The sequence below is a fragment of the Magallana gigas genome, chromosome 2 (genome assembly GCF_963853765.1).
Source record: "Magallana gigas chromosome 2, xbMagGiga1.1, whole genome shotgun sequence".
In the NCBI taxonomy this organism is placed as follows: domain Eukaryota; kingdom Metazoa; phylum Mollusca; class Bivalvia; order Ostreida; family Ostreidae; genus Magallana; species Magallana gigas.
In genome coordinates this window covers 10,084,777-10,110,500 of record NC_088854.1, presented here as the reverse complement: position 1 = coordinate 10,110,500, position 25,724 = coordinate 10,084,777, and the positions used below count along the sequence as shown (strand labels likewise).

Sequence of the window (25,724 nt, the reverse complement as noted above, 5' to 3'; positions counted from 1 at the left end):
CATTTATTAAGATGATTTTAATATTTCATAACTGATAAGTACAAACCAGTGTCTATTCAACAACCTAATTACAAGTACATATAGAAGCAATTTCAAATCGTCGCAACACCCGTTGATTGACTGTTATATGTCAAGTCCAAACCAACGGGGGAAGCCATAAAGTCCAGATTTCAATTAAGGAAATGTCGCCAATGTTCAGAATTATTGCCCTCGGTCTCCTTCAGAATCATTACACGACTTATTAGTGAGTCCGGTTTGTCGATTTCTTTAATTTGGGGTAGAACACTAAACAAATCAAACTGGGATCATCTGTAGCTGTCTTGTCGTGGCGGATACACTCTGCATGTAGACTGAACGCTTCCTCGCAATTTGCATTGCAATCATCTATAATGAAGGTGGCATATCTTAAAATCCGGACTCACTGGCATGGAAAATTGGCCCAACCTGGCTTTAAAATCGGCACAACCTGATCGTAAAATTGTCCATGCTTTCGGTTTTAAATTTGGCACAGCTTGTTCTCAAATATAGCCACCTGTTTAATATTGCTTACATCTTATTTGATTTGTTTAATTTGCAACCAAAAAAATCTAACGATCATTTCTAGAGCTATAGAAATAACAATTACATTACAATTACCAGTAAAGTCATTAATCAAAGTTTAAAAACTGTGCGAGTGTAGGCTCATAATTTTTCATTCATAATCTGTATAATTAAAACATTTATACTGCATTAAGTATAAGTCATAATTAACTCTCAATGCATGCCACAGGCATTATTTATGAAACTTGGACTAAAATAAATATTCATTCAGTCAGACATTATAGATGTACATGTATTTTTTTATAGAAAGATTTGTCAAACAGTAAAGGCCGACACATTTTCTTTTTCTTATTTCATTGAGATATCAATGAAAATCTTTAAAAATAACAGAGTTAAAATGGGTTTTTTGTATTTGAATTGAGGCCAAGAGGTTTGGTCGATGCAGGGGCCAGGCAACACCATTGTGGCTACTTCAAGTTTTAGAGTATGCCATAAAAGTAGGAAGGTGCTTACCATTCCGCTACTGGTGACTTTCATTTTTACGTTAGCGGATTGTGGTTTCATTCAGCTATCGACAAAAGAAACTCCCCAAAGAATTATTAAGTTCACAACTGCGTACACCCAGTTGTCATCTTTATACCAATTTTTGGCACCATATTTGATTATTTCAGGCAGTCGCGTCTATCTATTTTTCACTATACATTGGAAGTAGAGGAATATTGTACGTCCGGGCTACTGGAATTGAATAAAACTAAATCGTAATATTAACACCTGTCGTAGACAATGTTTCTGCTTTATCATTTGCATATCGTATCTGGTTATGAATGAAAAACACTGCAAGATAGAGATATCCTTTAGTTTTCATTATTAAATTGTGTTCCAGCATTACTTCTGCATTTTATCACGTCTGTGATTTTTTTTGTAATGCTAATAGTGTTCTATTTTTGGTAATACTAGTAGTTTTCTTTTTTTTTCATGCGTTTAAAAAAAAATATGTAGATAAAAATGTTTCAATCATATTTTTTTTCCTACAGCACGTGTACGAATTGCAAAAACAAAATTTGAACACAGGCCAGGGCTTACACAATGATTGGCTTTGGATTTTGATGTACGTTTAACTCACGACAGAAAAATATGAAACGTTCATACAAATCGATATAAGAAATCTTTTCTGAACCTTGCACCATCTGAGCCACAACTCTCTCAACTTGCAGCACATAATCAGCATGATGTTGACACTGCAAATCGCACACTCGCTGGTTGCGTAATACACTTTACTATTCGTAATTCCTCTTCTTTCAAGAACCGGACAAAGTCGACATTTGGTTTGGAATTTCTTTCGCTCTCTAGCAGGCGCGAAAAGCTATCAATCAAATTTTACCAAGACTTTAATAATAAGGATGACAGTAATATATTCCGTAAGATGATGTGTTGTTTATTCAACAAATTGATTGCGAGCTTTAGGGTTTAGTGAACGTCAGAGGATACAGATGACAAAGGGATCATATAGATAAGTCAATACAACCTTTCTGCGTGCAACATCCTTCACTTTGTGTTTGTGAGCAATTTTATACAAAACTTTGATCAATTGAAGCAATATGGCCCGCCAAGATGTGGCGTAATTTTTACAGTAATTGTTTTAAAAAAAGAAGGAGTTAGATTCATTTACGTAAACATTTTAGTATTGGGTCCAATTACTAAATTTGAAAGTTATGACTTCTTTCAGTTAAATATGAATGGACATACAATGCTATTGTTATTATCTGATTTGATCACAATTCTCTTGATAAATCCAGCTGTTTGCCATGCAAACATTTTCGATTATATCGTACATTCAAAACGAATTAAAAGATTCGAAGATATGCATCACACGCATGCTCAAACTAATGGTGATATGGATATTCTGTCTTGATTTGATTCCGAACCTTTAATCAATGACATTCTATTTCATGCATAAATTTCAATTAATGCATAATTTTATTTAAAAAAATCTTCAATCATCCAATATATTAAGTTGTTTACAATACATATTCAACTTTGTTGATTGTTTCTTTTGGTCTTGCCTTCTTCAGTGCTTTCGATTTTATTGAACATTTTACTTTGACACCTTGTTATGTTAATCCTTATGATCACAATGATTAGATGTTGTAAGAAAACAATAAGGAGAACTTTTAAATTCACGAAAACATGATAAAATGAAATTCGTCAAAAAGATTTACATGGAAATAAAAATAAGTCTTAAAAAATTGTATTTGATATGTGACATATATACTTGCACGGGTCTAAAGGGCTTGCGGAGGAGGGGGGGGGGGGGGGGGGCTAAACATGCTCTGGATCCGTGCATATGTTTGTAAAGTTAAGCGATTTTACTGTTAAAGTTTGTTATGTCATGCGAATTATATCATAGCCTATAACGCTAAATTTGAACCTATAAACGAAAGTGAGCATGTAATTTCAATTTAAACTTCAAAAGAAAAAAAACATACGAATTCAGAGGAGCCCTTTTGATGTAACGAATTTAAAAAAGATTTCTTATATCAAGTTCATCCTCTATGTATGTGGACGTCCAAATCCACTCTTACCAGGTAGAAGACGAACATGTACGGGTTATTCATACGTATAGCAATCAATCTTATTCAAAGGGAAAGAAAATAATTCTTCAGTCAATCATACCAGTAACTCGTTTTCGGTGAATTTTTTTGGCATTGCTGCAAAAACAGTAATCCCTCCAGGAAGAAACTGATGCTGCAGGGATTAATTTAGCAGTGTTTGGTTTTGGTGAAAAAACTACGTTGCCCGCGGCATATATTGCTCCCTCATTGATGCCATTGGCCTTACATTTGTTTACGAAGAGTTCTGGAATCTATAAAACAATATACCCTTGTACTGTCAAAAACTTACTCTGCCAATGTCATACATGTACAGAGAAATTCCGATTTTCATTTGTCCAGAGCATATTTCCTTTTCCATAGGCCAAGTTGGGTTAATCCTTTACCAAAACTATGCGTTATGTTTAGAATGAGAAGTGACCTTGAAATTTTCGAAAGCACCGGTCTAGGTAGAAGACCTTTCAAGTTGGTGTAAATCCATGTTAAATATTTGTTTCAACATTCAAAGCTGAGCATTTTACTAGAACTTTCATTTCATTTTCGAGTAAAATGTTAATTTTGTTAACATCTGATATCTCTCTTTATTCGAAATGTAATTCGGATCCCTTGTCAAATGGTTGTGCAAGATTTAGAAATGTGATTGGGATGATGAAAACCTATACCATAGATATCCTAAAAGCATTACCAAATTGCTATTTTTAATTCTAGAATTGAAATCTATTTCCGATAAGTTTAAAAATTATACACAGCTATACTTGGGTTCCACTCAAATCTATTAATTATTCAAAATGCATCATTCAATTATATGCTGTATATATTGTATATGTCGAGACTGCCTATTTGAATACAGTGTCACGTTTTGTTAAAGCAGTCTCCTCTATCTTTTCAGTAACTCTATTATTGAAGATGGGTTTAATTAACTGTGCATTTCGACGTGTGCGAAATCCGGACTCGCGAATACATCTGTCTCGATCTGTATCCAGACAATTTACGATAATTATACTGTACTATTCGCAACCTCTCGGGTTTTAAAGGTTTGCGGAAAGACTCCATCATCTTTAGAAGATTCGATAGAGATTATGAATGGCATGTACGATTCTACATCCTGGACTGTAGAGAACGTTGTTTTTAAACATTTTATCAATTTCATCGACAAGCAATTAAACCATGTTTATTTCAGAGGAACTTTCGCCAAGCAACATTTTGAACACAAAACACCTGACTCATACAAAATTTTGAAATATAGCTACTATCTGTGCTTGCTATTTTTTCGAGTTAATGCTACATGTATGTGTTTGGTGCAATTGCATACCTAATTCACCCTTATGACATTATGCTGCTATGACATTATTATTTTTGATAAAAAAAAAAAAAAAAAATTCAACATATAATATCATTGAAAACGGCAGTGGTTTGTTGTTTGCCTCTTTCTTGGGGAAAACCCTAACAACCTAACCCAGAACAGGCGAATGGCCCGAAAACAAAAACGTCTGCCCTTGTCATAATTTTACAGAAATGACAACATTTCTCAATTTTTCCAGGTTGTTTTTCTTGCAATGATCTTAGAGATACTCAGTGTATCCTTTCTATTATGTGTAGACGACGAAAAAGCTAATAGATAACATAGGGATCCTCAGCGTGTCCCAAACAATAAGTTCTCTTTTCTATTTTCCAGATCAGGACTGATAGACCTTACGAGTCGTGACTAGTTGGTGTTCCATCCTTCGGAGAAGGTTAGCAAAAACTAACAATTTACAACATCTGGCTTTAAGAAAGTTAATACCTCTGATTTGTTTTTGGCAAATGCCTCGCTGGTTCGATATCTTGGTAAGCTGATTTGAAACTATGTATTGAATTAGTTCACAGCTTGCGTAATTCCTCATAACTGGTTAATTAAGCTAATCTACCAGGCTTTGCCACTAAATGCTTCGTTTACACAGCTTTAAGTCTGGTATATTAACATTCAATTTAATTTGAGATTCGAGTTAATATTCAATTTTATGAATTTTCTAAACCAGGAAGTTGATGCATACTGTAAATCAAAACACCCATGTTTATTATTAAATAATCTTTGAAAAAACTTTGTGTTTATGAATGTCATGAAGTTAAGTTGCTGACTTTTTTAATATTCCATTGATCGGCCATAAAGTATATTAATGCAATATAATGGCGTGTACTTTCTCTACCTGTAAATTGCGAAAATTGTACGATATGTATAAGTAGAATTTATCTTTTTTTTATTGTTTACCTGTGTTTGGCTGTTATTAGGTGCAGATCAATATAAAGATGCGACCTGTCAGGGTCCTTTCAATAAAAACACCAAATAAATATGGTACACACCTTTCAAGAATAAGTCACTTGTTGACCCCATTCTAATGCTTCGCTACGCAAAAGCCAAAAAAGTTGTAATGTTTGTAATAAGTTGTGACAACTCTACTTGTTGAGGAGAGAAAGAGTCTCCTATTGACAGCTGATAGCGAGAGAAACATGTTCAGAAAGCATAAATCTTGGTGTGCAAATGATTGAATTCCTAAGAAAATAATGCAAAATAAAAGATATTCGATAGCTGAGCTGCCACGAGATGATGTTGTTAAAGAGATTTGACATTCGTGTGATGACGTCGCCACCCGGGAGACAGTGAATTCTTTCATATCCCAGACACGCGTTTCTCTAGCAATTCCATCTGTCAGGCTTGAAACTTAATTGGAAAAAAATCCACCTTGAAGTAAAAACGACCCCATAACGATAAAACCTCCTGTCTTGTCTTCCTGTTTTAGTTAAAAGTAACGAGGAAAATTTGGCAGCATTTTACTATGAGAATGTAAGAATATCGGTATCAAGAACGATGTAAATTTTACTCTATTGTTTAGAATTTAACTCGATGTAATGCATTATAGCATGTAGGGTGTTTAGTTCAATATCAAACACATGAAATGTGGGGGGAAACCACGGTCGGTGGGTCGGATGATAACTATTATTAATTCATTTTGACATTCTTTTGTGAAAATAAAAGACAATGATTTCCTTTCGAGTGAAACCCCAAAAGACTACTTTCGGAAAGACAACATGTTGGTAAAGACTTTTTGAGAGTGAACATGCAATTAAGGTTACGCATTGTTTATTCAATGGCCTAAAGCTGAAAAGTTCTTCCTATTATGCAGAGCTGAAGTTGTATCGTAAAATCTTACATTTCAAACTTCATGTATTTTTTAGTTACAATTGTTATCTACAACATTTTGATCTTGCATGGGATGTTGATCTACAAAACTATTGCTTTGGTAATATTTGAGCTGTGCCTATGTATTCAGTAGCTGATATACATGTACATGTAAGTCGCGCGTTACGATAAATAAGAACAATTGTGGCATACATGTATATGGAAAGTAATACATGTAAGCCCCTTTGCTGTACTTTTCAACTCGTACTATATAAAAAAAAAATTGTGATATACTACATGCGTGTACGAAATAAGAGTTTACTTTCAATATTATTGATTATCAGATACCGTTTTCATAAGAAGGCTATTAGTGTACACATTAGATTTTACAAGATTTCAGATGATTTTATCCAATGATACAGTAAACTGGATTGTTACGTCATAACTGACCCAGACTAAGCATAAAAATACGTAAACTCGAACTCCACTTTTTATTATTCTATCAAACCGCTAATGTCAATTCATCTACAGCATTCATCCACAGCCGTCAAGGATTCGGCATGATTGTAACAAAACAACTGGGTGCACTGCGCTCAAAACATTAAAATTATTGAAATTATATTCGATTCAATCAGTTCTTCGATGGGCGTGAACTTTTGGCTACACGAAATAAAGGGACGTGTTTCCCCTTATACATGCTTAAGCTGGTTTCGACGTGACAAAGTACTCTCATTAATCATGCAAGTCATCGATGAGTGTGGAGATGGAGGGGAGTGTACAAAATTATAAACAGGTTTTTCACTATAGACTTCTAAGTCAAAGGAAAGTCAAGGTTTTTTTTTCAATTCCGTTGCCATAGAATGCAAATCAATGCCATCTGTTGAACTTGGGACTTTTAATACGTGGGTTAGTGCAGTATATATGGACTCGTTTGTTTATTAACCATTCCGGTGATGATTTGAATTGACCACTGCTTCTGATAATGTACGATGCGATAGTAGGCGAGACCAATGGCCTCGGAGACAGTCTGCTGGACTGATTCTTCATGCGAATAATGTACGTATGACCGCCCAGAGATGGTCCCCAAAGAACGAGTTGTGATTTATTTGATATACTCGAGAAAATAGATAACATTGTTCCAAAATAAATATGTCTTGACAGCATATATTTGGGTAATGAGTATTGATCCGGACGCGCTGTATAATCTTTGCGCTGTCCTTCTGTTTCGTTGAAGCATTGCTGTCGAATCAACGTCGCATTGCATACCAATAAGCCAGTATTTCCAAGACCTCTACGCTAACCCTGACTAGCTTTACTTTGATATTATCAACCTCGGAACGAGCTCTCTATTATCTTTCCCCTTGTCTCCCTCTAGAACTATTTCCCTTTGCAATCGTAGCCGTTTCGTTTCATCGAAACTTGAACCAATGCACTCTCCAATTGACGCGATACATTTTGCAAGGGTACATAAATACATTCTTATCGCATTTCAAAACAACGAATTTTCCTCCCCCTCGCTCTTGGGGCCCATGATTTTTTACTCTCAACTGTTGTAATAAGTATATAAAATTACCTGCAACATTAATCATGGAATGCATATCTGAAGCGCAACGCAACCTTCTCGACTATGACTTCACCTACGAAATATTGTATAGTATCAATGTTTATATTATTTACATGTAATACGAATTGTCACGGTTATTTGCAGTCAATTTGTATTTCAAATGTTAAAATTTGTTGTATAAGCAAAGCGAGCCTCTGGATACAAAATAATGTGTGTAGCTGCACGCTGAAAACAGTGTATACTTCTTAGGGGTAAAGCAGATTCAAATATTGTTCTTTGAGTAGAATATAAAACAGATGCTTTGAAAAACAATAGTCTGATAAAGCAGGTCAAATAATGATTTTGTTATGAATTTGTACCTTTCTAAAAGGATCAATTTGATAATAGACTGTAGAGCATAGAATATTTAGGTTCGAAAAAAAATTTAGCTTTTTATCTTTGCTCCTGTAAATACGTTAGTGTTCAGAAACACGGAAAGCTAATATACTCGGCTAAAAAGCATAGGTTTACATCTACATGATCAAAACGCGCGATAAAAGTAAGCGCACTTGACTGCATGCTTGAACGTAAAAGGAGAGAGGGAGAGTGAAAAAAGGACTAATGAAGCGATGTCAAAGTCACATTCCGTCTCGCATCTTTTCATACTTCTACGATGATCCAAGAGAATGCATCAAAACGCATGACTGATGTGCAAATGGCAAGGAATATTGTCAATACGGGGAATAAACAATTAAACCAACATGTATTCAGTGCTTTGAAAAAAAAAATACCCGGTAGCATTCGTGGTCTCTTTTTTTCATGAAACAAAGCTTTGAAGTTTATATAGCTTTTGAATATGATGGATTATTATATTTCTAGAAAGGTTCTAAAACAAAAAAGATGATCAAGGTATATTTTTGAACGAAAGCTTGGTGAGGATATTGACTGTATGTCGGTATAATGCTTTTGAGGAAAATCCGAAGGATCATTTTTTTGGCTTAAACTTTATAATTCATTTACTCTCGTTGAGTGTCATCAGTTTTTTCATTTTCACCCGATATAGAACTCTTTAAAAATTGATATGAATGACTTCTCTCTCTAAAAATTGAATTCATTGAGCGAGACACCCGGTGCACTTTTATAATCTTTGATAATTTTTATTTTTCATTTCGATGGATTTTTTATTACTAAGTTGTATAGATAGAAAGCTAGTTACCCGGAAAAAAATTAATACGCCCAGGCCGTTTTTTTTAACAAAAAAAAGTGTTTAAATCTAGTAATGAAAACAAAATTTAAATGCCAAAGTAAATGCGTCTCTTAATAATGAGCAGATATTGTTCATTTTTTACCGGTAGTAAATCAACCTCAATTTGTGATTTAGATCTCTCTTTCCTCCCTCCTCCCCCTTCATTTAACAATAACTAATCCCGATATAAAAATAAATTATGATTCGGACGAGTGGCGAGTTTGCGTGAGTCCAACGCATGATACCCCCCATCAATACGGGACTCCCCTCTTTTTGTGCTAGTGTGGTAGGTTTCTGTAACACAAGCCGTTTTATCGAATTAAATAACACTGCTATTGATGGTGCGCAAAGAAACCGTGTCAGCGGTGCATACATCATATTCTAGTTGAACAATCCGGAATCAATTTCTCTCTGTTTTCGGATGGAAAAAACAACCAGAGTTATTTCTGTTAGATGTAAGTATTTATTTTTTCTTTTTTTTACCGAAAATTATAATGCTGATATTTATTTGATGATAATTCATTCGCGTTACCTTTGAAAATTATCTTTAGATTCGCGTCCTCTGTTTTATGGATATATTTGAAGTTGTTCAACTAAATTGGGGGAATAACAAGAAATCGATTTTTCTTTCCTTTATTTTGATTTTAACGGGACTATAAAAATTGATCAACTTTATTGTGTATTCTAACAAGATCGAGTTTTTTTTAGCGGTTATCATCGCCGATGTATCTTGCATCACATATTTTTTGCCCAAAAAAAGATAACTAATTCAAGTTGTTTGCGAGTGTTGTTAATAGTCGATGATAATCGCTGTAATTTTCGGTTGTTTTCAAGAAAAATCTGTCCATAAATATATTAATGGTTGTACGATATCGAAAGAAAACCCATTTCAAACAACAAGAAATCCAGGCTTAATGTTATTTAATGTCGCTCGTTCTGCATCTTTACGTTTGATGATTGGGTGTCACTGTGGAGGTTTAACATCCCGTGTCGAATTATTCAATATCGAATAGTTTGGTTGAACAAGGCACTTCTAATAAGTTTGACATTTGATTTCATTTCCATTGTATAAATTTGCACGATAATTTCCTCTGTGATATCAAAGAAATGCTAATTGCAGTTGTAATTTGCCATTAACAGGTCACATTTCTACAACATTTGTCTCCTGTGTAACATGAAATCCCCGTGTTAGTGAGGTTTTTTTCGGTTTGCCTTTTCGTGGTTTACAAGAATATGTACCGTAGTTCTATTCAGAGAGAAAAAGTTACGACTGAAATTTTTAAAGGATGAGATAACCCAGAACAATTAATGACATTTAGCGAAAATGACGATAACATTTGACAAATAGATAAATAGGCGTCAATTGTGACACGCAGGATCTATCAAAGTACAAAATCTATAAATAACTTCGCGCAAATGAATGATTGTTGATGCGCTTTAACAATAACACAACACAATTCAGCATCATCGTTACAATACAAACTTGCATAAATAAAGCAGGGTCGGATGACACGGACCACATCTCCAAGTGTAAAATAGAGAAAAAGTTCTCTGTGAGTCAATAAAAGTGGCCACGTCCTTTTCTTTTTAAGTTGAACTTTCTCGTGGATTTTTTTGAAAAGATTCGATTATTTTTAATGCATTCAAATTACTATGTCAAGGTTTATATAGAAGAATTGTGTATTGTTTGTTTTGGCCTTGAATTTAATTCCGCAATTTCATTGCAACATTGTATGTGTAATTAATTGAAAATCTAAAGGAAAGCAAGTAAGACCTGATAACATTATTTTGTATACAAGAATGAAAAGTTACTTTAATCAATTAATCATACACAGATCTATCAGAATCAAATTGGCTTTTGATAAGAAGAAAAACCTTCATTTGTTTCATATATATATACTAGTATATATATACACCAGTATTGCATCAGACATTTCTGATTCCCAACCATTAAGAATTGTAAAGTGTACTGTGACTGTTTACTGTAGTTCTAGCAAAGTAACATTATGAAAGATTCCTCAATGAGATTCAAAGATCTAATTTCAGCTGAAGGACATTATATATCATTCAATCTTTGGAGGGTAAAGTCCTTTGCATTTACAGTTCAGAAGACTATTTCTAACACAAAAGTAGGTGGAAATGACGATGTCCACAGTCTAAAACAATTGATTTTCTCCCATGCCTACAATCCCATGCATAGATATCTATATGAAGAAGTCAAGTTGGGCTGTACATTTAGATGGAACTCTATAACCACTAACAACACCTGTTTGAAGCCGGAAATGAACAAATCTCCCATATCTGTTCTCTTTTTTGAACATTCCAGCAAACACAATAGAAAGCACTTAGTTCTTATTCTAAAAAAGAGTAATGAAACATATGAGAATGATGCGTGGCTCACCGGATACAATGCTTCCAAAAGATGGAAAGTAGCGGGGAACTCTTTTTTATTGTTACGCAAATTGTACTTCGGCATGTGACGTCTTTGTGGAACTCATTGATGTCAATTACTCGGTAACGAGTTTGCTAACGAGTCTTGCAAGGCTCTGCCAGTGTTCAGATGTCAACAAAAACTAAATGCTGCTAATGAACTTTCTGACAATAAACCTGATATTGTGTAAGGGTTTACTGTATAATATTGACGCACAGGTCTCTCGCGCATTTTTGTAAATGTAATTGTAACACAAATAATATATAAATATAAAAGCCTAAATTAACGAACTATATACGTAAATGCATAAATTCAATTTTCACCGCGATTTATTATAAATATCTTATTTTTTATCCGAATGGAATATTTTTAGAGCAAAGAATGGAGAGAACATGAATTTTACATGAAATAATGGTTACAAATGGAAACTCTCAAATGATACAAAAGAGCGTCTATTTGTAAGACTCATTGATTTCATACATTTTCTTCAGTTTTGAATCATCATACGCCATATTAATACATCTGTCCGTCTGTCTGCTGGAAGCTTTTGTCTGTATGTTTGTCTCTTTGTCTGTTGGAATATCTTGTCCGTATGTATGTCTCATTGTCTGTTGGAACCTTCTGTCTGTCTGTATGTCTGTCTGTTGGAATCTTTTGTCTGTATGTCTGTTGGAACCTTTTGTCTATGTCCATCTCTCTGTCTGTCTGTTAGAACCTTCTGTCTGTATGTATGTCTGTCTCTATCTCTCTGAGTGTTTATCGAACAGTGAACGAATAATGTGTCAGCACCACTTAAATAACACATTTAGCGTTGAATACAATACGATACTATGACGGATACCTGTAGATTTTAATTAAAATTTCAACCCCGTTAATCAAATTTCAGAAAATTCTGTTTCGCCACCAACTGATGTTCAATGCAAATTGAACCCACGCAAGTTTTGCTTACGGCAGGAATTTATCGTTTGCGGAACCCTTAATGAGCTTAGATTCCCGTAATCCAACACGCTTGCTAAAAAGAAACCAATGAGAATCCTTGATTTGAGCAATACTATGCTAAATTGAAAACGATTTTCTTGGTATTTCACACATTAGAATTCTGAACCACAGAACAAAGCAAATTACAGGGGCCTGAAGTAATATTAACTTCCGAAGCAATTGGCTTTAAGTGGATTTACTTTCTTAAAGAACTTGAAGGAAACTTGTTATGCTCAAAGCTAGAATTTGGCCATGCAGATCGGTAACCATTTGCTTATTAGCCCAAACTGAAATTGAATATCAGAATAATTAGAATGTACATAAAACCGAGTCTCTCGATTGAATCACAAAGATTTAAGATTTTACCGGAAAATATATCGTACCCATAACATGTTTTTGATTGCGATATCATCCGATTGAAATATTCTTGATATCTCAAGATTTTGAGAATTTGAAAGGGGAAAGAAGTGAGAAGCGAGAACAAGATCGAAAAACCCCACTGCGCACGCGCACTTTTTAAAACCCACTTTTAAATAGCAACTTCCTGCAATCAAGCCATATAAAGCCGTTTTTGTTGATTTAATCAGATCTCCGGACTATTTTCAGGACATCTGTGAATAAAACCCTCTGATGCCTTAATTGCATTGCATTTGATTTCTCTCCTCCCGTATACAATTTCGATTCACTAGACTGCCAATTAATCTAATAAAGACTGGGAACTTAATATACATTACCGCAACGCAATCTGGAAGGTCATTTGCACATCCCTATCTGGTTACATACGGCAGCTCTATTATAAATTTCTGTAAATTGAACAAAAAGCTTCAGCTAGCGAAAAGATTGCATAACTTGATAAATTTTACATTAATTTTCCGCACCACTCTTTTTCATTTCAGCTTCTTCTACACTAAAAACACAATCATAATTACAAGGTAACGAAGACCTGCTGTGTTTCGGTTTGATTTTGCTTTTTTCACCGCGTTGCTTTTGAATGAGTAATTCCCAAGCGTTCGAAAACATAGGGCTATTCACAGATCCTTTTAAATGATGATAATTTAGTCGTGTCATAAAATAAAACATACGTATGATAATTTAAAAGAAATATGAAAAAATACTTAGCATTAGATGCGAATTCCGAAAATTCTTACTGCGATCGAGAAAGCGACTTAAAGTTTTTTTTTAAACCAACCTTAAATTAAAAGTCCCTTTAAATCAACACAAGTGTCGACACGGAGCGTTTGACCATTCACTTATTTGTTAATGAAAAATATATTTAGACTCTCTCTCTCTCTCTCTCTCTCTCTCTCTCTCTCTCTCTCTCTCTCTCTCTCTCTCACGCAAGTAAGTTGATTTAACAAATGGTTTATGTTCTTGGTGTATGCTGACTTCAATGTTGTACATACTTCTTACTGTAATTTTCGAATGTTTCAGTATAGCATCTATGGTGGTTTCAGTATAAAATGAAAATATTGTAAATTATGCAATCGTGATAACTTTCAGTTTATGATTATAAAACAATCTAGGTTGAAACAGCTCAGGTATTTGCACGGTTTAAAAAAAGATGACGAATGGGGTTACTACTAAATAAACCCCCAGTGGGTTGAGTCGCATTTTATTAACACAGATGTAATACCAAGTTTTAGTGGATATTAATGATTAGCTCTCAATAGACAGATTTGTCTATGAAATATGTCAGTAGATATTCCGTTTTGAGATTTTCGTGTGGCTTAATGCCTCGTTGAGACTATATAATGCATACATTTCTTACGAAGTTGTGCAGCTACTTAAATCACGCTCTTGTTTTATGGCAGATAGAGTTGAATCAATCTTGATTCCCAGTTGGCGTTTGAATTATATTCTCACTTGGTTGTATTTAATACCGACACTAATGACGGAAATCAAAACAGAAAAACGCATCTTTGATGCAGAGGAAATCGGAGGAAAATAATAATGATAAAAACCAGCGCCTCTGGAGGTTCTTTAAGCACTTGATTTGTTTTTATAGAATGTATATTGGCTCCTATTAATTCAAGACACTCGTCTTTCTAAGAAATATTTTCTTCAAAGGTGTATATTCAAAGCCAGATTTTTGACGCCAGATTTTCCCTATCTAAATTTGATCCGTCTGTGATTACCCCAAAATATGTTGTAGAACTAACTAATATTTATTATTGTGTAGAAAATATGCATAATCACGTGCAATTTTTTCGAGGCATATTTGACTCCAAAGAGGACCAATCTCCAAGACACATATATAAACTTCTCTTATTTGTATCATCCCGAAGTTTGGGCTAGAGAAAGACGATTAGGAAAACGCATACGAATTGTCTCAAATATAGACTTGTTGTCTAAAGCAAAATGCCCAAAACATAAATTGAATCCTAGGAATTCTTTAGTTTAAAACAATTTGTCTGCAAGGGTAAAGTTTGTCGAAAGTGGTTAATTAATTAGAATACGGACGAAGAGTACTGGTGCTCCTTTGTTGCTAGTTTAATTTTCTAGCAGCTTTAAATGAAACAAGATGAAACATGAGTAAATGAAATTCCGCGATCACGACAATGTCAACAGCTCCGTAACTTGAGTAGTTTGTAAAAGATAATTATTGAATGAAATATTAAAATAAAATATATTGATTTCGAGAATATCTTAGTATGAATGCATATTTTGTTAGACAAATTCTTAACATAGCAGGGCTTTTTAAACAATAAAAGGGATTGCTGACATATGAGAAAAGTACATAAACAGTTATTTCATAGATGATAAACAACAATCTGTTTTCCTTCTGTATACTCAAGTGAGAAATTAGTCAATGGATGTACATGTAAGAATTTAAAACATCTTTTTAAACAGTTCAATCTAAACATCTGACGCATGCACACACTCAATAAACACGTGATGCCAAAGTTACCTTAGACACACGGTTGACTGTAAAGGAGGTCATTCGTACAAGTTTGACCTTGGCCCAGAGGGCACTAATATACCTAGGTAATTATGAAAGACGGTTACATTTCTTGCTTCACCCCACTATCACTCTCACAATAAGGAAAACTTGTAATTTTATGTCCATACTTGTAAACAAATACTACAAGAGTGTTCGAAGGTTGTGGCCATTTTTAGACTATTTTTATCTTCTTGAAAGGCTCAGAGCTTTTTATAAAAATAGAGAAAAATCAAAGGTTCACATTTAAATCTTAATTTTGCCGATTTATTTTTCTCTATATGGTTATCATAGTTTGCAGCTTAAAAAATATATCAAAAAATTTAAGGTGGATCTGCTGACTAATTTGTTAATTATAACCACCTGTCTCCTTAAGGTGCCTCACTACATCTTGAAATAGTTTCTCAAATCACTAGAGAATTACTTGATTATGATAGAAAGCATGATGGATAAGAAGTATATATGTCAAATCGGCGAAAAAATGTGCAATTTTAGATAAAAAAAGATCTTTTCAAAAATTTCATTCAGTCAACATGAACAAAAGCCCCAGGCGGATTCGAACTCATGATCTGCAGTTCACTGAGCTATGACGATATTCATTTGAATGGATTGATATAAACAGTTTAACAAAACATTAAATCGCTATCTTGTGACGTAGTGTCTTAAAAAGTATAAGTCTCGGTGTAGTGAAGTACCTTAATCTGCCTAACGTTATATTATCTCGGAAATAACTGACGGTCCTCTTTTTCAATCATAACATGCCGAGATATGAAAGACGTGGGGCATGTTTTCTAATGTTATTATGATGATAGTACATGCATGTTACAAAGATATATATTTAGTTACACAAAACAATCGGTGTTTAAACAGTGTTGAAATTGTATCAGCTGATAAATCCAGATAATACAGAGACCAACTGTTTAGTTATAATTGGGCCTTAAATAATGTGTGAGAACATAAACACCTGATACACATTTTTCTCTCTATCTCCTCTCTCTCTCTTCTCTCTCTCTAAAAAAGAACAAAACGATTCAGTGCTTCGAATGATAGTTTTTCGACGAGGTAAGTTTGTTTATGCCCTATGCTTTTTATCCACTTTTAATTTCATTAAATTAATTTGACAATTCACATTCAATTTATGGATATTGAATTACGTAGACGATTAATTTACCTCTCTCTGTATTGAAGCGCCCTTTTAATGAAGTTTGCTATCTGATAAACCGAAGTTTAAATGTAACAGGTTTCATTGAATTCTTTGACTAGTTAAGTAATACAGATAATAGTTTTTTTAAACAAACCTTTTTAGACTGTTTACCTAGCAATGAATCTCGGGCCATTAGATTTATAGATTCTGTCAATCTAGAGCTATGTACAAATCGCTTCGTCTTTCCCGGGGGTTGACTCATCTCAACTACATGTATAGCCCCCACCCGAACATTTCAGCTTATAGGTACCTGCCGAATCCTCTTGTGCAACACAAAGTGACAAAGTGATACTCTGAAAACTTAGTAAATAAGTAAACAGTATCAATGAATATTTACTTTTTAATACTGCATTCCGATTTACCGATGTTTGGCAAACTAAACAGATGTGGACGCATTATTGGTAAGTCAGATCAATACAAAACTCTATATATCATTGGATTTGGTTGGTTCCTGCTAGGAAACACACAGAGAGCGAACGCTCGGTGTCACAAGTCTGTCAGTCCCTCACTTTGCTTTCTGATTTTGGAATCAGGTAAGAATCTTAGACGCAAAATTTGAGACCTTCCGAAGTTATGTTTTTTTATCTTGCTTAGAAAATTAATGCGTTTAAATTTTATTCTGCTCGATTATTAGTTTAGACTATGTTTATTGTTTTATCATGTTAACGATAAAACTCCTTTCGTGAAACAGAGTTGTTATTTGTTTTCCCTTTTTCTAACATTGTTGCTTTTTACAAAATTTTCGTGGATGATTTCCGTTCAGTAAAGGAAAAGATTTAGCATACATTTAATTTTACAAAATGATTATAGAAAAGATAAGTCAAAATCAGCAAACAGTACTTTGATATATTTTATACGCCTTTAATTTGTGATGAATTAAAAATTGTTTCTGAAAAGTATGCAAATATTTTTTTAAGGATGTATCAGGTGCATTTATTAACAAGAATACAAGACTCGCCCTGTAATTTTTTCCTTGAACATGCACCCGTACATGTAACGAAAGTTGTAAAGCTCAACAGACAGTTTTCATTATTTGAACGCACCGAAAAATATTTCAGCAAAGACAGAAATGTAAGATCTGTAAATAGCCAAAATAAATGGTTATGAGCCTACAAAATGCAGATCAATCGAAATTGTAAATAAGAACCATGTAAAGCGGTACCTCACCGATATCTCAATGTCTTTAGAATTCGGTTAAACTACAACCCCTGTGCTTTGTATCAATGGATAATTAATTAAATATTAACGACTGACGATGAAATGCTAATCAACAGAACGATGCACGTGTATTCTGTTACCTTCTATTTTGTTTTATAAGGAGATTATGATAACATTTGGCAACTTGTTTGGATCCTCAAAAGTTCCAAGAATAATTGGAGCAAGATTCGTGTGTTGGAGACAAGAATCAACGACCGATGACACTTTGCGAATTCATTCGTATTTTTAGAACAAAAGAGCGAATTGTTCACAATGCATTGTTTTATACAATCCAGAACTCCCACTACATATTGCATCATCGGAGAATGAGAAAGCTTGGAGCGATGTAGCCGGGAAAATCTGGACAGTATGGTGTTACTTTATCCTGATTCGCATGTTTTCCCTTTCAATGTTTTTCACAGTTTTAACATTTATTGCCGATACTTTTTCTATTGTATTTTGTAGCTTGTAGGTGTTCTGTAAGATATGACATTGATTACAGTTGATTTCAATTTATTTTGTCTAGACTTAACGCAAATAGGGTAATTTGGAACAAAAATCTTTTTCTTTTTTTCGGCAGATGCTTCTTTAAATTAGGAATGTGAGAAAGTGTATGAATTGTGAAGTACACGTTAATAATGTCATATTCCAGACGCTTGGGCATAAATTAATCATTTAAGCATAGAAAACTTTGAGTAATGTGGCACTTTAACTGACAAGCACACCGACGCATTGATAAATAAGTTGTTTGCATAAAGTTATAAGGAAATCGTACACAGTATGTGGCTCGGTGATAATATACTACTGTTTGGAGCTTAAGAAAAGTGGATAAAAAAACACGAAACAAAACCTTCCAGTGAATCATATTCTGATTTTATTTCCATGCATTAGCTAGCTTGCAAGATAAAATGCTTAAGAGGAAAGCTTGTAATGTTATAAAATTTCACATTTAATATAAATGTGAATTTGTATTCAAAAACATTTAAAAGTACTTTTAAAGTGAGACATACGTGTTTAAAATTCCTGAGATTCTTTTTTCTCCAAACATTTTAATAAACTACAAAAACAGAAATATTTAACACGATAGTCGAGTATTTTTTGTGCTTGAGTTCCAATTAAAGAGTTTCATTTATTTCATAATGTGAGAGAGAGAGAGAGAGAGAGAGAGAGAGAGAGAGAGAGAGAGAGAGAGAGAGAGAGAGAGAGAGAATCTCGTTGTATGACCCTTTTCCTTTTTTAGCGATACAAAATAGCACTGATAACTATGTAGTAATAGCTTGTCCATTATCCGGTGTACTTACTCGAACTTGTTAGGGATTGATTTTTATCATGTGTATTGAACATAAATTCAGCTAATATTGAATGATTAATAAATAACATCTTTCAATCGTGGTTTTACCAAAAAATAAAAAGAGATCACACTTCATTATATTTTTTTTCTAAATTAATGTCCCGAGGTTTTGTTTGCGATGTAAATTAATAGTTTTTTAAATATTTACTTTAAAAAAAAAGATAACGAAAAATCAATGTGTAAATGAATACTTAAGAGCAATTAATATCGACACCAACCGTTTTTGGAAAAGTTTGATTCCATTACAACTATTAGGGCCGATTGTAAAAGCTTTCAATTGCCAATAGATTACCAGTAAAACTACGGTCGCCCTACCCGAATTATCTCCATCCTGAAAACGTTTTGATAAAATGTCATTCACAGATAACCAAATTGATAAATTTACTATTGTTGGATTTAATGAGAGATAATTTTGCCCTCATTATTGATGCTGATAAGATTATACGGCTTATTTGACGTGAATGAAGCGTTGCTATGCGTTAGACGATATCCGTCTTGAAATGCATCATCCCATTTTAATAGATGTACGCTGCTCCCTATTTTTTCATTCACACAAACCGGTACATAGTAATAAAAAAGTACTCGTGAAACCTAGACCCACCTCATTTCTCTAGATTAATTCTCAATATGATCAATAACAAGATTATTCCAATATCCCGATTTAGTTTATATGAAAAAGAGTGTTGGATTTCATTTTGACATGAACGGAAGCTCTCTTCTCAGATTTTAAATCGTGAATCCTGATTAAAAAAGGTTAAAGTGTGAAAATTCAGTTTTTTCACTGAATGTCACCGCTATCATTCAAACTAACACAACAGATCTTGGCAATCATACAGTAATAGATAGAGATGTATGATAATCAAATGTTTACTAAATTGTTCAAATCAAACTTATGACGTAATTTTTAAATTCCGTCATAATTACTTTTCTAAAACAGAAACCCATGTAACGTGTTTTGCCCGCAACATAAAAAAGGCCTCAAAATACACTTAACATCGATGGTACAGTAATCTAATACAGGGATATATACATCATATCGATGTTACGGTAATATATTTAGTCTTCTTTTTTACATATACCGGTTAATATCCAAACTATACTAACAACCATTGGGTGTTCAGCTGATAATATGTAATTTGGGGGGGGGGGATATATTCTTGTGAAAATAAAAATAAACATGCGAACAGTATGGAATGACCACGTTTGGAGATGGGTCAAAGTCAAATTCGTACCGGTTCTTACATCTAACACACTCATAAATAATACTTGTACGATATTTAATCATTAAACAACGATTTGAATTTTTGACTATAAAGAGCCTCGAAATCAATTTTTAATGATGTCATTCAATGGCTCTAAAATATACTTCATCTCATTAATGTGACAGTAATTAAATCATAAAGATCTACGATTACTCTTTTCACTAGAAATTCATCGATGTTGCATGCAGTAACGTCAGTTTCTCCATCGATACAATTTTCATATCGGCATTACTTTCTCAAACAGACAACCTTTTATCGATAGTGTTCCAAAAACTTTTAACATTCTTATTTATGTTACACTAATGCGCATGTAAGCATTTTCAAGCATACAAGTTTTCTTTGATATAACAGTATTTGAACTACATGTAGGGTTGTCTCCAAATATCTTTACATGTAGATATACAACCGATATACATTTGTACATTGTACATGTAGATGTTACAGAAATTCAGTGTTTTCTGAATGTGTCTTGATAGTCGTAAACTTCTTATCAGTTTATATAAGGATATATTTCGGTTTTTCTCTAACATGCTGCTTTATGAAGGATGTCCTGTCAATGAGGAGAGTTTCGATAATTTTGTGCTCATGAATAAACGGACTGAGTTTTCCTCGCTACTTTGTATTTTGTTGAAGGTTGCTAGGAATTTTCTAAAGAATCAAAAATCCTTGAATTGAGATTGCATGTCAGGAAACATTACAAAGCTTTTCCAATAATATGGGTATGAATTCAGGACCAGCGTTATCAATATTCATTTACGCCGCATACAAGTTTTCTTAAGCTTTTCTTTAATAACTAAGATGTGGTTGTACGCAGAAATCAATGTGGCTGTGTGAAAACTCTGGTAGTAACTAGTGTGGGAAAAATGTAAATCTTGGGGTTACTTAACATCCTTTCTTCCAATAAGCAGGCATTATCAATTGGTTTGTACAATATAGCAATTAATTATTAAATACCAAGGGAATATTGCCAATCTCTGTTTAGGTTTTTCTCATGTGGAGTTTTGAAACTTCCACGAATTCATTTTTGCATTTAGAAACATCATATCAAGACCTTTCTTGATTTGCAGATTTGGTAGAATTGATCAATTTGTCATTAGTTAACAAAACCAAAACTAAGTGGTTTTTTATCTTTCAGAATCATGGAGAATTCGACGTATTCTAGTGATTTATCATCAACTACAATGAACTACAGTGAATTATCACCAGGATTTTTTGAAATATTTGATCAACTGGCTCCCCAGATTTCTATCATAGATCGCGTCATTTCACCCATATTCTACATCATAGGACTAACCGCTAATCCAATCACAACCAAAATATGGCTCAGCCGAAAAATGCGCAAGAACAACTCGTCTGCCATTTATGTCGGAGTGTTATCAATTGTTCATACCATTTTTCTCCTGCTACACATTATCCAGGAGTTGAACTACGCTTGGGGAGTGAGTTCTTACACCCGGATGTCAGTTATGTGTGAGGTGTTCAACATGGCGATCTTTGTACCGCAATACTACGCTCCTCTCCTTGTTCTTGCCTTTACAGTGGAACGATACATTGCCGTGAACCATCCCTTTGTGAAGGAGAGGTTTTGTACGGTCAAACGGGCCATCCTTGTCTCGATTGGCTTGCTCATTTTTTCTTTGCAAATCGCATCTCTACAAACCTACATCTGGCGCTACCATCCGGAAGAGGGAATGTGTTATCCACCGTACGAAGTGGAAAACTTTGAAAAGATTTGGACCTTAACAACCGAGCTGATATTGTTCATGTTTGTCCCTGTCTGTGTTCTTGTGGTAAACATTTTGGTGATCAAAGAAATTCGGAGAATTACATATCAAAGTGCACTACCCCACCAGACGCGGGGGTGCGGCGGCCATACGTCCACCATCACACTTCTGTCGGTTTCCTTTTACCTGATATGTACACTACTTCCGGCGTCCATTGTGTTTGCACTACAAGGAGTAATTAAACCCGGACAAACGGCTGATATGGAAACCATGGCGGCAGACCCAGTCTGGAAGAGATACCTACAGTACATGACAATAAGAAAAATCGTGGAGGAGTTATGTCTGTCCAACTATTCTTGTTATTTCTTCATCTACTATATAACCGGCGAAAGCTTCCGTAAGGAGGTTCGAAAACTATGTTGTTGGAAATTCTTCAAATCAGAGAAAGATAAGAATACAGTAACTAGCAAGTCGGAATATACCCTTGTGACCACAGACAATGCCAATATCATCAAATCAGACAAGGGAAGAAACTATGCGGCCAACAGGCCTGAGTATATAATGATAACAAAAGACAACACGAACAAACACGAAAACAGTACAGCAATGTGATGTGTTCAATTCTCAACTTTTCAGACTTGTCTCCCTTTATGGCACCCTCTTATGCATAATTAATATTATATTTTACGGTAACACATTTTATATATTGTCATTTTATTATTCATGTCCGTTTTATTAATATTAATTCTTCATGAAAACATGACACGGTTTATAGAAAATCTAAAATAATGATACATAATTGTAATTTCGAATAATGTATATTCTTCAGAATGAACAACTACATGTATTCGTGCAATACCCCTAACCATTGAAAACTTTCAATTTATTTTAATCTTTTGTTACATTTACTTTAATTATCGTAATATATAATTTAATTTTTAACTAACTATGATTCAAATGTCATATTTTACATTCATTTATAGTGAATGAATTTTCTTAAGCCATTCATTGATGTGTGTGATTCATTTATTTACGATACAGAGTTATGTTTTACGTGGATGAAGTGTGATTTATGAGACGCGTCTGTTTCCGATAAAAACCAAGGATTATCAAGCTAATAGATTACGGTTGTTTGCAAAATACAGCGTTGTTTTTGAAAAGGTGTTAAATTGGACATGTATTACGGTAATTATGCAGTAGATTAACAATATATATATTTACTTAAAATTTAAAGTTAAAGTTGTGCATGTGTAAGATAATGTATTCCTTTTAATTGTGTTTATGCTATCATTGCCTGCTTTAAAAATAAGATCAACATTGCAATTAAACCTATATGAGCTGTATAAATTTATGAAATGAATTTTTTCTCTACTAAGGACTATTTTGTACACGACGACAATACTTGTATGGTAATTTTGCTAAATGGGTCTGTAAGTAGCTTTTACTACAGAAATATGACCAAAAAAGTTTATAAAGCAGTCTTTATAGTCATTTAGAAGTAATTTACAATTTTACAGTAAAAAATTCCGACATGAAAGTTGCAGCTCAAATCTCTTAATTTCTAGTTACATGGATGACAGGGATTTCGCGTTTTTATAACTTTTGATCAAGCGATTTAATCAAAGGAAATCTATTAAATGGAGTGCAAAACATCATCATGTACAAAAGTTGATGGCATTTTTGTTCAACGATAAATGCTTTATTAAGGATCTGTAAACGTATTACATTTGACTGTGTATTCTTTTTAGCGTTTTTGACGGAAAGCCACTTCCGCTAAATCAAGTTCATTGCTAAATACCATTCTTATACATGTATGTATAAAAATAGGAACGTTTTGAAAAAAAAAAACCGCTTATTTAAACCCATCTATAAAATTGTTGAGAAATAATTTTCGGTCAAATATCGTAGCCGCTAAATATACATGTAATAGGTTTACAGTATATCAGCGTCCATGTTTATGATTTCTCATCTCTTTATCTCTCTAGAATAAGTCTTGAACTACTCATTAGAAAGCGGATAATAATACACAATACATTACAATATTAAATACCTTATTATATTGCATTATTCATTAGTAAAAAGAAAAAAAGAAATTTTTAATGTTTTTATATGGTTTTAATGAAGTGGAAGAAATGCGAATATTCAAACCCGGGCATTGCATAAAACTACGAGATCTTACCATTCAGAACGATAATGAGTTATGTTTGTTAATTGGTGTACCAGTTAAAAAAAAGGAAAACATAGTGAATGATGAAATAGGCGGGTTTTGTATAAGATAAAACTTTGTTTCGATTATTTTTCAGTAGATTATGTGCAGTGCCACGTATTGTTTGTCAAAATGTCACATTTGTTTGAACTTTTTTAGAGTCAGTGTAAGATAATTGATTGGTTGAATGATGATTTAATTGAAGATTTAAGTAGTCAACATATCAGATAATTACAATGTCAACAGGATAGAAATGAGATCAATACAAGATTTGACTTCAATCTATGACACTTATTGTTCAGGCTTTAGATGTTTCCCTACTAAATTAAATCTGCGAAATTGATAATATTGACACAAAGTGAGAATCACAGACAAAAACAACACACTCTTACTGACTTGTATCGAAGAAATCGTTAGCTGCAACATATCATTTTATCGATGTAATTTTAAAAAGAGATAATTTTTTTCTTCGTTTTCTTCAATTCAAAGTAACGGTGAAAGTACTATTTTTTTCCTGATTGACAAACACATATACATGCATTACTTTTGATATGTCTCAATACTTACCTAATTCGAAGCAAAAGAGTCTACCTGATACAATTTTCACAATATACATGTACGTGCATGTTATAATGTTAATGCAATATGATGAGAGGACGACGTTTAACACCTGAAGAAGAATATTTCTGCACAGTTGACAGAACAAACACTAACTCTTCTGCAAAGGATATACATGTGACTTAATCATTGAGATATAAGAATGACATCGAGTTATTACCCTTAGTTGGCGATGATTGTGAGGGTTTTTTTTAGATAAAGATATCGTTTGCAATTTTTCACTTGAAACGAAGACTATCTAAGCAAGCATCACGAGGGTTGAGGTAGACGATTTGTCATCCTATCGCTTTTTTAAACGACCACAAGCCTCCCTTGTCATTTAGCAGAAACCAGATCCATTAGTGTGGACGAACGATGGCTTCGTTAACAGAAAATCTTGAGTGCAAGATTATATTTCCGGCCAATAACCACTTCAGACAGATGATTTCTTGCAGAGGCGGAGGAAAATCGGAACAAATCAAGCAATCCGACTGCCGGACACCAATTCCCACAAACAATTTTCAGCACCTTGTAACTATTTGCCTCGATTTGATTGTGCTCTTGTAATTGTATAACTCTTTATAGTGTGTTTCCGATTACATTACATATAACTATACATGAACAGAATGTCAGTGATGGCTACAGTGAAGGGCCACCTGGTCCAGGTCAAATCCAGCCAAAACGACTTTCACACACTTTTTATCAATAATAACATTTATTCTACAAAATAATAGAAGTATT

The 25,724-nt window shown here is 33.8% G+C and overlaps 1 protein-coding gene across 12 annotated transcripts in view; it reads left to right on the top strand.

Annotated features, from left to right (window-relative positions):
• The window catches only part of LOC105319738 (G-protein coupled receptor 35), a 40,878-nt gene extending 17,690 nt beyond the window's left edge, over window positions 1–23,188 (top strand). For 4 of the 12 annotated variants that reach the window (XM_034444790.2, XM_066074934.1, XM_034444789.2 and 1 more), the window contains 2 exons: window positions 4,825–4,882; window positions 21,592–23,188. In XM_034444790.2, coding sequence (XP_034300681.1) covers window positions 21,596–22,792 — 1,197 coding nt within the window. In that variant the 5' untranslated portion in view covers window positions 4,825–4,882; window positions 21,592–21,595 and the 3' untranslated portion in view covers window positions 22,793–23,188. Of the gene's footprint in view, window positions 1–4,824; window positions 4,883–9,380; window positions 9,551–16,341; window positions 16,505–17,038; window positions 17,180–17,964; window positions 18,211–21,591 lie in introns of those variants that run through there. The other 8 variants (XM_034444798.2, XM_034444796.2, XM_066074932.1 and 5 more) reach the window with 7 other exon arrangements.
• Window positions 23,189–25,724: the final 2,536 nt, after the last annotated feature.